Genomic DNA, 14,805 nt, shown 5'->3' with positions numbered 1-14,805 from the left:
ATACATTGCTACTCAGAGGGGCGGGGCTGCCTTCTGCTACTGTGTGACGCTGAGAGGTTGGAGGGGGCGGGGCTGTGTATTACTACATTGTAACACTGAGGGGCGGGGCTGCGTGCTGCAGCGACCTGTACCACCTGTTACCTGTGTTATAGTTAGGTCTAAAAACAAGTTGGGGAAGGGACCTCTGACGTCACCAGGGGAGGAGCCACGTCCCTGTGTTATGCGCAGGGAGAGTGTAATCCTGTCACTGCTCACCCCTGTGCACAGCAGGAGTTACTGATTTCTGATCCTGTTACCGGGCAGCCTGGCAGGGTATCTTCAGCAACGCCACCTGATGATCCTGAAGTTTTCAGTCAGGATTTAGTGCTGCACCTGTGCGGTGTGTTGGAGCTCGTTGTGAGATGGATGCGCAGTGACTGTGTTTGCGTGATGCGCGGGAGCCTGATTACCTTGTGCGATTAATGCGAGTTACCGTAGGGTTAGTATGAGGATCAGTCGGACACTCTATTCATTGAGCTATCTGTCCTTGCATAGAAAGCTAGAGAATTCCACGCTGGAAGCTTACCTTATACTTTGTGAAGGGGTGATCAGCGTTGCAGCTGGGCAGATCTATGTGGTGTGTGGCTGCAGGGGTTTGGATGTGTGGCTGCACACTGCATGGATCTGCTCTATTATGTGTGTGCTAAGGGGCATCCTAGCATGGGCTTTTTCTGGGGTCAATTTTGTCATGCCTCTTCCCCCTGACCCATGTGCCTTATGTCCCTATTAGAGAAATGGGGGTGGAGGGGGTGGCCAATTCTCTTTCTGGCACAGGGCACCAAAAAGTCTAGTTACGGCTCTGGATGCTAGGCAGATTTAGTACCTCTGTGAGCCGGTGCACCCTCCCTATTTCTCTGTTGTGTGTGAATTTACTGCAGTGGTTCAGCTCACTGAAATGAAGACCACAAGCAACAAGAATGTGAAATAATATCGGGGGAATTCCCTTATAATAGTCTTTTTTGAAGAAGTCATGGCACCATGCCTGTAGTCACTGCACCATAAAAACAACAATTTGGTTTAAACCAAGGTGGTTTCCAGCCAACCCTGCCTCCCACACTCCAAAAACGTACTGGTAGTTAATTGGCTATTGCTAGTGTACATGTGGTAGGGAATAGAGATTGCAAGGTGCACTGGGGCATGGACAGATGCGAATGGCCAAATATTCACTGTAAAGTGCTGTGGAATGTTAATACTAAACAAATCTATACATTTAAAATTTTGGTAAGATCTCTGCGAATCAGGAAGCGGCTATAGGGCCTAATTCAGAGTTGATCGCAGCAGCAAATTTGTTAGCAGTTGGGCAAACCCATGTGCACTGCAGGGGGGCAGATGTAACATGTGCAGAGAGAGTTAGATTTGGGTGGGGTGTGTTCAAACTGAAATCTAAATTGAAGTGTAAAAATAAAGCAGGCAGTATTTACCATTTACAGAAACAATATAACCCACCCAAATCTAACTCTCTCTGCACATGTTACATCTGCCACACCTGCAGTGCACATGGGGGGTCATTCCGAGTTGATTGCTCGCTAGCAGTTTTTAGCAGCCGTGCAAATGCATAGTCGCCGCCCACTGGGGAGTGTATTTTCGCTTTGCAGAAGTGCGAACGTTTGTGCAGCAGAGCGCCTGCAAAATCTTTTTTGTGCAAAACAAGACCAGCCCTGTAGTTACTCTTCGTGTGCGTTGATTCTAACGACGGAGGGACGGCTTTTGACGTCACACACCCGCCCAGTGAACGCCCAGCCACGCCTGCGTTTTTCTAAGCACTCCCTGAAAACGGTCAGTTGACACCCAGAAATGCCCACTTTCTGTCAATATCCTTGCGGCCGGCTATGCGATTGGAATCGTCGCTAGAACCAGTGCAAAACCACAATGGACTTTGTGCCCATACGACGTGCGTGTGCATTGCGGTGCATACGCATGCGCAGATTAGCCGTTTTTTTCACTGATCGCTACGCAGCTAACAACAGCAGCTAGCGATCAACTCGGAATGACCCCCATGGTTTTGCCCAACTGCTAACAAATTTGCTGCTGCGATCAACTCTGAATTAACCCCCATGTGCACTGCAGGGGAGGCAGATGTAACATGTGCAGAGAGAGTTAGATTTGGGTGGGTTATATTGTTTCTGTGCAGGGTAAATACTGGCTGCTTTATTTTTACACTGCAAATTAGATTTCAGTTTGAACACACCCCACCCAAACCTAACTCTCTCTGCACATCTTACATCTGCCCCCCCTGCAGTGCACATGGGCCCTCATTCCAAGCTGATCGTAGCTGTGCTAAATTTAGCACAGCTACGATCATTCACACTGACATGCGGGGGGACGCCCAGCAAAGGGCTGATTCGCCCCGTATGTCAGTGCCGCCCCTTCCCCTGCAGAAGTGCAAAGGCATCGCACAGCGGCGATGCCTTTGCACTTCCAGAATAGCTCCCGACCAGTGCAGCTTTAGCGTGCTGGCCGGGAGCTACTTATCACTCCCCAGCCCGTATCAGCTGCATATGATGTCTCGCAGTCACTGCGGGCCACTCCCCGCACGGTCCGGCCGCGCCTGCGTTGTCCGGACCGCGCCCACGAAACGCCCAGCGACCACCTCTGCCTTCGGCCGTCTGGTATGCATCGGCGCATGCGCAGTGGGAACCCGTTCACTCGGCTGCGATAAAGAGCAGCGCGCGAACGGTTTAAAATGACCCCCCCATGGGTTTGCCCAGCTGCTAACAAATTTGATGCTGCGATCATCTCTGAATTACCCCCCATGTGTGTGTGTGTGTGTGTGTGTGTGGGGGGGGGGGGGGGGAGGAAGATGTAACATGTGCAGAGAGAGTTAGATTTGGGTGGGGGGTATTCAAACTGAAATTTTAATTGCAGTGCAAATATAAAGCAGCCAGTATTTACCCTGCACAGAAAATCTGCACAAATCTAACTCTCTCTGCACATGTTACATCTGCCCCCCTCCCCCCTGCAGTGCACATGGTTTGACCAAGTGCTTACAAATTTGCTGCTGCGCTCAGGTCTGAATTACCCCCATAGAGAGCTGGGTCACTAATGAGGGCCTCTCAGATACATGACAATATTTCATTTGATTAGGAAATTTTTATTGTGGGATTAAACAATGTTACAGCCATTTACATAAATTAAAACAAAATAAATAAATCATACCACAGATGTGTAACATGCAGTTGTTATTCCACGTACAGTAGCAGAGTTACTATAAGATAACGTTTCTCCAGCTAAATGAAATTGAACCTGATCCTTCAGATCTAACACAGGAAACGAGACAAGTCCTAATAACATGGGAGTGTAACATGGGAGGGGATACGTCCAAACATAGGAGTGAGTAAAAAAAAAAGCGTGTTTGTAATGTGTAATATCTGGTCTTTTTTTTTAAATGTATTTAACTTTAATATAAAAATATAAAATTAATAACAAGAAGCCTGAGTTTCACTTTATTTATGTATGGTGTGTTTCCTGGGCTGAACCAATATTCCTGAGAGTGGCATCACTGACACGCAGAGTACCTCATACTTTGGTGATGTCACTTGGCCCTAGAGCATTGATAGGATGAAAAATTCCCCCAGCACACTGCAAATAGGCCAACTATATGAGATTTACATCCTACTTGATAATAGTAATACAGAGATCTTGGTTACATACATTTGAAAACATACAGTAAGCCATCAGTCACGGTAATACCCCTTTCACACCGCACAAATAACCCTGTATCGACCCGGCATATTGAAAGGGGCATAGCCGAAATCCCGGGTCTCCTGACCTGGCAATTCAACCCGGGAATAAAGCAGTATTATACCCGGGTTGAATACCGGGTCAGTGGTTGCGTAAACGGGCTCCCGGGTCGACGCGTCCCGGGACCCATTTACTACAGCAGGAAGAGGTGGCGCAGAGATGATCTCATCTCCCAGCGCCGCCTCCGCCCCCCGCCGCCCACTGCTATGGCAACCCGCCCGGCATATTGCTGGGTCAGGGAAGCCTGCAGCGGTCAATGCTGGATCCCACCCGGGAAGGACCCGTTTCCAATTCCCAGGTGGGATTCTGCATTGGCAGTGTGAAAGGGGGGGAGTATAAGACATCTCTGCTCTGGCAGTTCTACACTAAATGAGCATTGATAGGATGAAAAATTCCCCCAGCACACTGCAAATAGGCCAACATAATGAGATTTACATCCTACATGATAATAGTAATACAGAGATCTCAGTTACATGCATTTGAAAACATACGGTAAGCCATCAGTCATGGAAAGACGTCTCTGCTCTGGCGGTCCTACACTAAATGATAACAGCACTCACTTTGGGTCATACTGTATATTTATATTTTTCTAAATTGAAAGCCAACTCACCTGGAGGCCCCCCAAGAACCCCCAACATGGCGCTACAGGGATCAGTAGACTCTCCGACTATTAACCCCATCCATGCACCACAGGACAAAGATACATAGAATGGAAGTTGCTCAGATCAATTTATAGTTCCATCAAAGGTGCATGAGAGGGAGTGGTTAATGTAGACTAGATTATTTGCAGTGTGCTGGGGGAATTTGTTTGCTGTTTTTTTTGTAGTGTAAATTGGAATGTGTTCGGCATCCCGGCGGTCATGTGACCGACACCAGAATCCTGACACGACACCACTCAGGAGAACAGCGCCTGGACAATACTTACCTCCTCCGATGTTGGGAGGCCGCTGTCGGTCATGTGACCTGAACATAAACTAGCACCTGAGTAAGACATTTTTTGGTCCATGTGTTTTTCAGACCTGAATCCGTCCCACCCCCCACCGCCCCCGCCTACTCTCATGACTAACCTGTATATACACAGATACTGAGATGTTATATGACCTGTATTCTTAGTATATATTGTACACAGATAGCGAGATGTTACATAACCTATACTTAGTATATAACGTACATAAATGTGCGTCCCTGTATTCACCGCCTGCCCCCTTATTATACGTTAAGTAGCACAATGTAAATATTAAGACATGGGCGCCGCAGTGATAAATATGTAGATTCTGGAGAGGAAACTTGTCACCATTCCCTGACGGAACAGTTTCATCTCCACGTCCAGCAGGAAATCTTTGGGCTTCCGCACGGGCCTCTGCAGGTAGAGGATCCCGGTGTAGGGGTTGAATTTCCTGGCGCTGAAATAATTTTCCTCATTTCCCTTCTTGATGTCCATGATGATATTATCCCCGGCATACGCCGGAGATGGGGCGATCCGGAATATCTGTGCCGGCACCACCACGCCGGTCGGGAAAGTGAGCCGGTGGTAGGAGATTCGCGTAGGCGTGTTCTGACAGTCCAGGTAATTGGAGCAGGTGTTCCGCTCACATTTCCTGTGCAATGGAAATAGATACATAAGATCAGTGCGTCGGCATTTCCTACGGGACTATTTCAGGGCTTATTCTTACACTGAGCGCAATGTTATTCCCATACGCCATTATTAGTGTTCTGAGGCTTTCTGTCATCATGGTAACGGTTATAGATGCAAAGTCTATTCTTACTATTGCCCTGTATATATCTTATCTAATACCATACTGCAGGTACTGTATATGGGTTTGGTATTTAATAATGGCGGCCGGATGACGGTGGTCACATGAACGACTCCAGCATTCCGAAAATGAAGATTCCGACTGCGGATGGGGTATTTACACCCTACCCTAACTTTCTGGATACTCACCTTCAGGATGTCGTCTGTCGGTGTTCCGGCGCCGGTCTTCTAAGTTGTGTCGGGATTCTGAACACATTCCCTGTACATAACTCACACCAACCCCATGTGCCAGCTCTGTAGAATGGGGTAACATATGCCACGCCCCTGACCCTCACACACCACGAATCTTTTGGGAGAGGCCACACCTCTTTGTAACAGGCCACACCCACTTCAGCTGATGGAATGCTGTGCAGTCCAGGACAAAATTAGGACTGTTGCTTGCTTAAAGTGGTACTAGAGAGGTGGTGGAACTCACTCCGAACTCCCCCCCTCCCCCCCCGTCACCTAGTAGATAATGGGACAGCGCATGCTGCTGGCGCGTGCTGCAAAAAAAGGGGCGTGGTCTCAAAAAGAAAGGGGTATGGTCATGCAATAGTATCCCTAATTCGCATTACGCTGCACAGTGGCACAGCCATATTCACATTACACCACATAGTAGTGTCCCTTATTCATGTTACACACACAATAGTGCCCCCTCCTTTTACACAATGACCACATTATAGCTTTTGGGGATAGTCTATTATAATAATAATAATTATAATTCTTATTTGAGGATAAGTGTGACACAAAGAACCAGAAAAAACATTTGATATACAGAAGTGTCCTCATACACTATTGCTCAAGTCACGCCACCTAACCCCTCATAGTGCCTAATTCAGAGTTGATCGCATCAGCAAATTTGTTAGCAGTTGGGCAAAACCGGGTGTAGTATGGTGTGCCGGCGGTCGGGCTCCCGGCGACCAGCATACCGGTGCCGGGAGCCCGACCGCCGGCATACCGACAGTGTGGCGAGCGCAAATGAGCCCCTTGCGGGCTCGCTGCGCTCCCCATGCTGCGGGCACAGTGGCGCGCATATTTTATTCTCCTTCCAGGGGGGTCGTGGACGCCCACGAGGGAGAATAAGTGTCGGTATGCCGGCTGTCGGGATTCCGGCGCCGGTATACTGTGCGCCGGGATCCCGACAGCCGGCATACTGAAGACCACCCGGCAAAACCATGTGCACTGCAGGGGGAGCAGATGTAACATGTGCAGAGAGTTAGATTTGGGTGGGTTATATTGTTTCTGTGCAGGGTAAATACTGGCTGCTTTATTTTTACACTGCAATTTAGATTTCAGTTTAAACACACCCCACCCAAATCTAACTCTCTCTGCACATGTTACATCTGCCCCACCTGCAGTGCACATGGGGGTCATTCAGACCCGATCGCACGCTGCATTTTTTTGCAGCTGGGTCTGTACTGCGCATGCGCAAGGGTCGCAATGCGCAGGTGCGTCGCTTTCCGGCGACGGGGGTCGCCGGACAGCGATGGTTTCTACGACAAAAGCGATCGCAGGGGCGATTGCGTAAAGATTGACAGGCAGAAGGCGTTCCTGGGTGGCAACTCACTGTTTCCTGGGAGTGTTGAGAAAAACGCAGGCGTTTCCACCCGTTCCGGAGGAGGATTCCTGATGTCACCAGCGGGCTGGATTGCCGCAGAGGCTGAGTAAGTCCTGGGCTGTGCAGAAACTGCACAAGCTTTTGTTTGTGCAGCTCTCTGCACAGCCGTTAGCACCCCTGCGATGCACTTAACCCCTCCCCCTGTAGGCGGCGATTACCTGGTCACAGCAGTACAAAATACAGCCTACGTGCGACCAGGTCTGAATTAGGCCCATGGTTTTGCCCAACTGCTTACAAATTTGCTGCTACAATCAGGTCTGAATTACCCCTCATGGTGCGACAGGTCCCGCTGCTTCGGCCGCGCCGAGCGTCTCTCCCGCTCATAGTGTGCATCTAATTTGCAGAAATAACTGGGAGCAACAAAACTATTTTGCTAGATTACTTTGATCGACTTTATGTGTGACTTTTGTACATCTGTGTGACGGAGTCTGTATACAAAGTGGAAGAAGACGGTACTCCTCTCGGAGCAGGTATTGCCGCTACTTAGGTTAACCCAGGTGCATCTAGGTTCCAGTGATGAATATTGGGACTGCCCTGGTGCTAATACTGGAGCCGCACGGGGAGGGAATAAGAGGATGGTTGGGATATGTACAGACATAAAAACATATTGGGGGTCATTCCGAGTTGTTCGCTCGCAAGCTGCTTTTAGCAGATTTGCACACGCTAAGCCGCCGCCTACAGGGAGTGAATCTTAGCTTATCAAAATTGCGAACGAAAGATTAGCAAAATTGCGAAAAGACTTCTCTGTGCAGTTTCTGAGTAGCTCGAGACTTACTCTTCCAGTGCGATCAGTTCAGTGCTTGTCGTTCCTGGTTTGACGTCACAAACACACCCAGCGTTCGCCCAGACACTCCTCCGTTTCTCCAGCCACTCCCGCGTTTTTCCCAGAAACTGTAGCGTTTTTTCACACACTCCCATAAAACGGCCTGTTTCCGCCCAGAAACACCCACTTCCTGTCTATCACATTACGATCACCAGAACGAAGAAAAAACCTCTTAATGCCGTGAGTAAAATTCCTAACTGCATAGCAAATTTACTTGGCGCAGTCGCAGTGCGAACATTGCGCATGCGCATTAGCGACTAATCGCTCCGTTGTGACAACAAAATAACGAGCAAACAACTCGGAATGACCCCCAGTGTTCTATAGTGCGTAAAACTTACATGTTTGAAACTCTTCTGTAATTTTCCGGGCAGTCGAAGGCCAGGCACTTGTAGCTTCCCTGGATATTGTAGCACTCCTCCGACGATGAACAGTTGTGTGTCCCGATTTCACATTCGTCAATGTCTTACCCAGAAACAAACACAACGCATTAATAGTGAGCGTGTATACTACATGGAAATCACAGTCACTGTGGGGCTTATTTAGAGTTCACTCACTTGCGCTATGTAGGGAGGCAGAATTGAGGAACTGCGCGTATATCTGGCAGTAAGGACTGAGCGGAAAATGGGCGCATTAATCAATCTGCTAAATTGTTCCGGCAGAAAATATTGGTATGTGGTTGCACTGCAGATGGTATATACTGTATATGTCTCAGTATTTGCTGATCTTAGATCACTACCGGTATGAGCTACAACTCCCGGTGCTGGTGACCCCGGTAAATTAGACATATATAAGGCTTGCTGCTGGGACAGTCTGACAATTGGATGCAGCACAGGTTTCGTCTGATAAGACATTACTGCATGTGGCCGTGTACGGGATATAGGGAGTTATTCCAGGATGTGGCCACAAGGTGTAGGGTCAAGCATGCGCACTGCGGCGGTGCGCATGTGCAGACCCCCTGGATGCGGATGCTGCGTGCGAACGCGTGGCTGTGTCCAGGTCTGAATGACCCCCATAGTACACATTAATTATTGAAAGGGTTACATGTAACTCTAACTCTGTTCATCTCTATCTGCTATAAACAGTACAGTAAAAAATGAAGACCTTGTATTACGGAATGTAATACAATATAAATAGGTAATAATATAATTACGGCTATTCACTGTCAGTATAACACAACTTACAGGAACAGTACAGGAGAGTTGCACTAAGCATGGTCTGCCACTAGGTGGCGCTGCACAGGTTTGTTTTATGCTGATGTGAAAGATGGATGTGATTTTAGACATTGGTCACACAAATAGTTCTGCGTACTGTTACCCTCATTCCTCTGCAGCCTGGCTCCTGGCATTTGGATACTATTAGGCCTAGGGCCCATAGAAGCCAATCAGATGTTTGCTATTACATTGTAAACTGCACTAGAAAAATGCCACACTTTGGGATGAGATGTATCAAACCGTGGAGAGAGATAAAGTACTAACCAATCAGCTCCCGTTATTTTGCTAACACAGCCTGTAATATGACATGAGCTGATTGGTACTGTATCTCTCTCCACTTTATTTCTGTCCAAGGTTTGATACATATCCCCCTTTGTGCTTTTTCGCTGCCGGTCTGTTACATTGTATTTGTGCTGCCTTGTGTTCCGTCGCGTCGTACCTTTGCAGGTGAGGCCGTTTGCTGACATCGTGTACCCGTGTTCCGGGCAGGCACACTGGTAACTCCCGGGGGTGTTAATGCAGGCGAAAACACAAATGCTTCCAATGCTCTGAATACATTCATCAATATCTACAATCAAATGAGAATAAATATATTATATATCATGGTAGAGAGGCTCCGCACCCTGGAACACCGTTCCTGATTCATCTGCACCGAGTGGTGCCACTCGCTAAGGGTCACACCGCACAGTGCACTAGCGCTGCGCATGTTTGCACATCATCAGGATAAGGGGGGTATGTATCAAAGCTTGGAGAGAGATAAAATAGTGAGAGATAAAATAACAACCAATCAGCTCCTAACTGTCTTTTTACAAACACAGCCTGTAACATGAAAGGCAGAAGCTGATTGGCTGGTACTTTATCTCGCACAGTTTTATCTCTCCCCAAGCTTTGATAAATGCCCCCCCTAAATATTTGGGGGTACTTCGGAATCAGTGAACGGAATTCTGGGAATAACTATGTTACAGAATACACTTCTTATTATCGGTCTTTTAAACACGTTCTAGTCATTTCACCCACACTGAATAGTTACTGCGGGGCGGCGAGGTGGAACCCGCCAAATACGCGCCCGTTACCTTCACACGTGATGCCGTCATCGCCCAGCTTGTAGCCCGGCTTACAGTAGCACTGATAGGACCCGTAGATGTTGCTGCACTCCTGGTTACACGGGTTCTGCTCACACTCGTTCACGTCTGGAGAGAGGAGACACGTCAGCGGTCACTGTCGGCTGATTTACATAGAGGAACGTAAGACGTTGATACAACGTCTGTGCTTTTCCTAACCTTCCAAGACTTTCCTTACAGGGCCAGATGTACTAAGCCTTAAAAAGTGATACAGTGGAGAGAGATAAAGTATCAGCCAATCAGCTCCTAACTGTCATGTCACAGATTGGGTTTGAAAAATGGCAGGAGCTGGTTGGCTGCTAGTTTATCACTCTCCGCTTTATCTCTTTTTGAGTCTTAGTACATCTGGCCCTAAGAACAGGTAAGTAGCCACGTCAGTAATTACCTTCACAGCGTTTCCCATCCTCCGCTAACTGAAACCCAGCAAAGCACGCGCACCGGTATGACCCCACCGTATTGTCACAGGTGTGGTGGCACAAGCGTCCCGGATACAGCCAGCACTCATTTATGTCTGAAATAACACCAAGCCGCGAACATGTAATATGAGTAATAACAGGCGCGGTTACCCCGCGATAACTACGCCTATAACACAACTGAATAACAAGCGCAGAGACAGGATAATATACGGGATGCAGTCAAGATCCCGCCGGTCGGAAAGAATACCGACACCGGAATCCCAACCGGCACAATCCCGACATATTCTCCCTCTGTGGGTGCGTTGCGCTCACCCCCCTGTCGGGATTGTGCCGGTCGGGATTCCGGTGTCGGTATTCCGACCGCCGGGATCCCGTCCGGCGGGATTTCGTACTGATCCCTAATATACAATCCCGTGTCTGATACATTGTTTCTGCCTGTGTTCCTTAGGGAATGTGAGCAGTCTGCAATACTGCAACACATGACAGCGTGACAGACTATGCTGGCGCTATATCAGTAAATGTTAATAAGTAAATGAAACCATCCAAATGTGAAATCTGATTTGAGGTTCGGCCCCAACCATCCAGATCTTTCCTCCACCCCAGGTGACGGTGATCTGGACTTAAGGGCCCCATACACTAGAACGCTATGTCTGAGGCTGAAGTCGGAGGCGATTTCCCTTGAACTCTCCCGGGAGATTCCCGGGACTGGTTCCATACGATTCCAAACTATTTGGTACATTTTGCATGCAATATATCGTATGCGATCCCAGCCGTGCCTGCGGGAGCCGGCATATCAGGAGTGCAGCGCTAACGATCTCGATCCGACGCTCACGGGATCGCGCATCGGATCGGATACACAGCCAAAATGCCCGATTTCACCCAATATATCGTCCCGAATGCTGGAATTGGGCTGAAATCGGGCATTATCGCTCTAGTGTAGCTGCAAGTAACACGCGGATGCTCCATCCTGGCTCACGTAATAGGCTGCGGCCAATAAAGCGCAGATACCACGTAAAAGTGACAAAAAGGGAAACTGAATATCTCCTTATAACTATCCTGATAATATATAACTGAGGGAGTAAATAGGAAACCTCAGGTCAATTAGGGGAACAGTGCCTTTATTTAAACATAGGGCGGCCGTAAGTTCATCTGCTGCAAAAGGGGACTGGCTCTCCGACCGGTTGTGTTTTCCCTCCATGGACCACTCTTGGTAGATACTCACCATAACTGACCCTGAACACCCCATAAGCCTTGCCATCACATAAAGGCGACATGCCATAACGATTGCGCCCTTACCAAAGTCACTCAGATCTTTACACCTACCCATATTGTCAACACGACAACTATAAGTACCTAATTTGACATATGCAGTATCCATAACCTTGACATGAGATAGTTGACGTTATTTGCTTCATAGGGGAGGGGACATGGGGGGTCATTCAGCGATCGCAGTCTGATGCCCTTTGGGGAGTCGCGTGCACACCCCGTGAAGCCCAGTGTGATGCAAAAACATCTCAGGGCTGCGATCGCCTCTGCTTGATTGACAAGCAGAGGCGGTCGCAGGGCAGGAGGGGGGCGTGCCAACGGCGTTAGAACGCCATTGGTGGGGCGCAGTCCGGACAACGCAGGCATGACATCACACGCAGCCGCTGCGACCTGGGATGGAAGGCAGGAAGCTACTCGCCAGATGCAATTGCATCGTCACCATGCGTTGCTTTTGCACCCATGCGGGAAGGGGGGGGGGGGGGCAGGACCTGACATGCGGGGCGGCCTAGCCCTGTTCTGGGCGTCCCCCCCCGCATGTCAGAGTAAGTGATGATCAGATCTGAATCACCCCCATAGTTTTGTCTCACGGGTGTGTATATTTGGGGGGTCATTCCAAGCTGATCGTAGCTGTGCTAAATTTAGCACAGCTACGATCATTCACACTGATATGCGGGGGGACGCCCAGCACAGGGCTAGTCCGCACCGCATGTCAGTGCCGCCCCCCCCCCCCCCCCCCCGCAGAAGTGCAAAAGCATCACACAGCGGCGATGCCTTTACACTTCAAGAGTAGCTCCCGACCAGCGCAGCTTTAGCGTGCTGGCCGGGAGCTACTCGCCGCCATCAAGCCCCCTCCCGTCCAGCGACCGCCTCTGCCTCAGAGGCGATCGCTAGGCAACGACGGCTGCCATGCGCCACAGGCGAGAAACTGCAGTGAGCGATCGGGTCAGAATGACCCCCTTTATACATTACTATATCGCACTGTCCCAGACAGCTCTCCAAGCTGCAGTATTATAGGGGTAGTCTTATGGATAACACTTTTTGAGCGTATTTATGTTTCTGCGCTGCAGTTTTAATAGAGTAATGATTGTCTGAAATAAATAATATACTGGTGTATACTGGTACAGAATGGTGTATAGCGTAACATAGCTTTGTAAAAGGCAGAAACGTAGACGATAAAATGTGAGTATAAATCGGAGGTGACCAGCAGGGAGTTAGCGATGATGAATATTAGGGAAGATGGAGCAGCAATGGAACTGTACTTACCCATGCATTTCCTCCTGAACGTGTCGTAACGATACCCGGCCTTACAGTCACAGCGGTAGGTCCCCGGGAGATTATAACAGGATTGTTCCGCAGAGCAGTTATGCGCCGTGTTGCTGCATTCATCGATATCTGCAATGAGGAGGATCGCAACACTGAAACCAACTGTTACATAGGTGCAGGAATTGATTGACATAAGTGTGTGTGTGTTTGGGGGGGGGGGGGCGGGGTGTAGGAGGTGGAGAAATTGCCCATAGCAACCAATCAGATGAATGATAGCTAGAAGCTGATTGGTTGGCAACTTCACTTGTCCTATTTAAAAGGTGTGCACAAGGGCAGCAGGTCGAGAGGTCTGTGATTTATAGCAGATGCGGGAGACAAACATCAGGTCGTGTGGTCTGTGATTTATAGCAGATGCGGGAGACAAACATCAGGTCGAGAGGCCTGTGATTTATAGCAGATGCGGGAGACAAACATCAGGTCGTGAGGTCTGTGATTTATAGCAGATACGGGAGACAAACATCCGCTTGGACCAATCCTACATTAAGCAGCAAACGATGATGTTTTTCAGAATCTTGTGTACTGTAATAACTCGCTCACCAATGCACATTGTCCCGTTGTCGTTTGCTTTATATCCTTTGTTACAATTCAAGTGTTTTCTCTGGCAGACGTAGGACCCCAGGGTGTTTACGCAGGTGAAGCCCTGCTTGCAGGGGGCCGGAACCGAGGCACATTCATTTATATCTGAGGAAAGAAACAATATGCACTATGGGGGTAATTCAGACCTGATTGCAGCAGGAAATTTGTTTAGCAGTTGGGCAAAACCATGTGCACTGCAGGTGGGGCAGATGTACATGTGCAGAGAGAGTTAGATTTGGGTGGGGTGTGTTCAAACTGAAATCTAAATTGCAGTGTAAATATAAAGCAGCCAGTATTTACCCTGCACAGAAACAATATAACCCTCCCAAATCTAACTCTCTCTGCACATGTTACATCCCACCCCCTGCACTGCACATGGTTTTGCCCAACTGCTAACAAATTTTCTGCTACAATCAACTCTGAATTACTCCCTATGTCTGGTTATTATTTCATTATAATTTATTATCAGTTTCTTATATAGTGCAGCATATTCCGTTGTACTGTAGCATTGGTTACAGCGTCCACACACAAACATTTCTTACAAGGAATTCTTTCGTATTCACCGGTGGAATCTCAACAAAATACAGTATCAATCCCCATTATTCCGGCTGCACCTCTCTGCGCTGCATAAAGACACAGTGCGCACCCTGTTATCGCTATAGAGCACAATAAATAGTTACTATCAGCAAAAGTGTGGTACAGTATCACAGCAGACCACACCGGAGATACACTCCTCATTTTTGATACACTGGGATAGATAGATAGATAGATAGATAGATAGATAGATAGATAGATAGATAGATAGATACATAGATATGAGAAGATAGATATGAGAAGATATATATATATAGAGAGAGAGAGAGAGAGAGAGAGAGAGAG

At 48.3% G+C, this 14,805-nt stretch overlaps 1 protein-coding gene across 3 annotated transcripts in view; it reads right to left on the bottom strand.

Annotated features, from left to right (window-relative positions):
* Positions 1–3,109: 3,109 nt before the first annotated feature.
* Positions 3,110–14,805, bottom strand: part of LOC134958607 (fibulin-2-like) — a 74,850-nt gene continuing 63,154 nt past the window's right edge. For 2 of the 3 annotated variants that reach the window (XM_063941314.1, XM_063941315.1), the window contains exons 7-13: positions 13,888–14,031; positions 13,291–13,419; positions 10,731–10,856; positions 10,298–10,414; positions 9,664–9,792; positions 8,352–8,475; positions 3,110–5,378 (exon numbers count right to left, since the gene is read on the bottom strand). In XM_063941314.1, the coding sequence (XP_063797384.1) occupies positions 5,018–5,378; positions 8,352–8,475; positions 9,664–9,792; positions 10,298–10,414; positions 10,731–10,856; positions 13,291–13,419; positions 13,888–14,031 (1,130 nt within the window). In that variant the 3' untranslated portion in view covers positions 3,110–5,017. The remainder of the gene's footprint in view (positions 5,379–8,351; positions 8,476–9,663; positions 9,793–10,297; positions 10,415–10,730; positions 10,857–13,290; positions 13,420–13,887; positions 14,032–14,805) is intronic. The other variant, XM_063941316.1, reaches the window with a different exon arrangement.

The sequence above is a fragment of the Pseudophryne corroboree genome, chromosome 9 (genome assembly GCF_028390025.1).
Source record: "Pseudophryne corroboree isolate aPseCor3 chromosome 9, aPseCor3.hap2, whole genome shotgun sequence".
Lineage (NCBI taxonomy): Eukaryota > Metazoa > Chordata > Amphibia > Anura > Myobatrachidae > Pseudophryne > Pseudophryne corroboree.
This window is presented reverse-complemented; position numbering and strand designations above follow the sequence as displayed.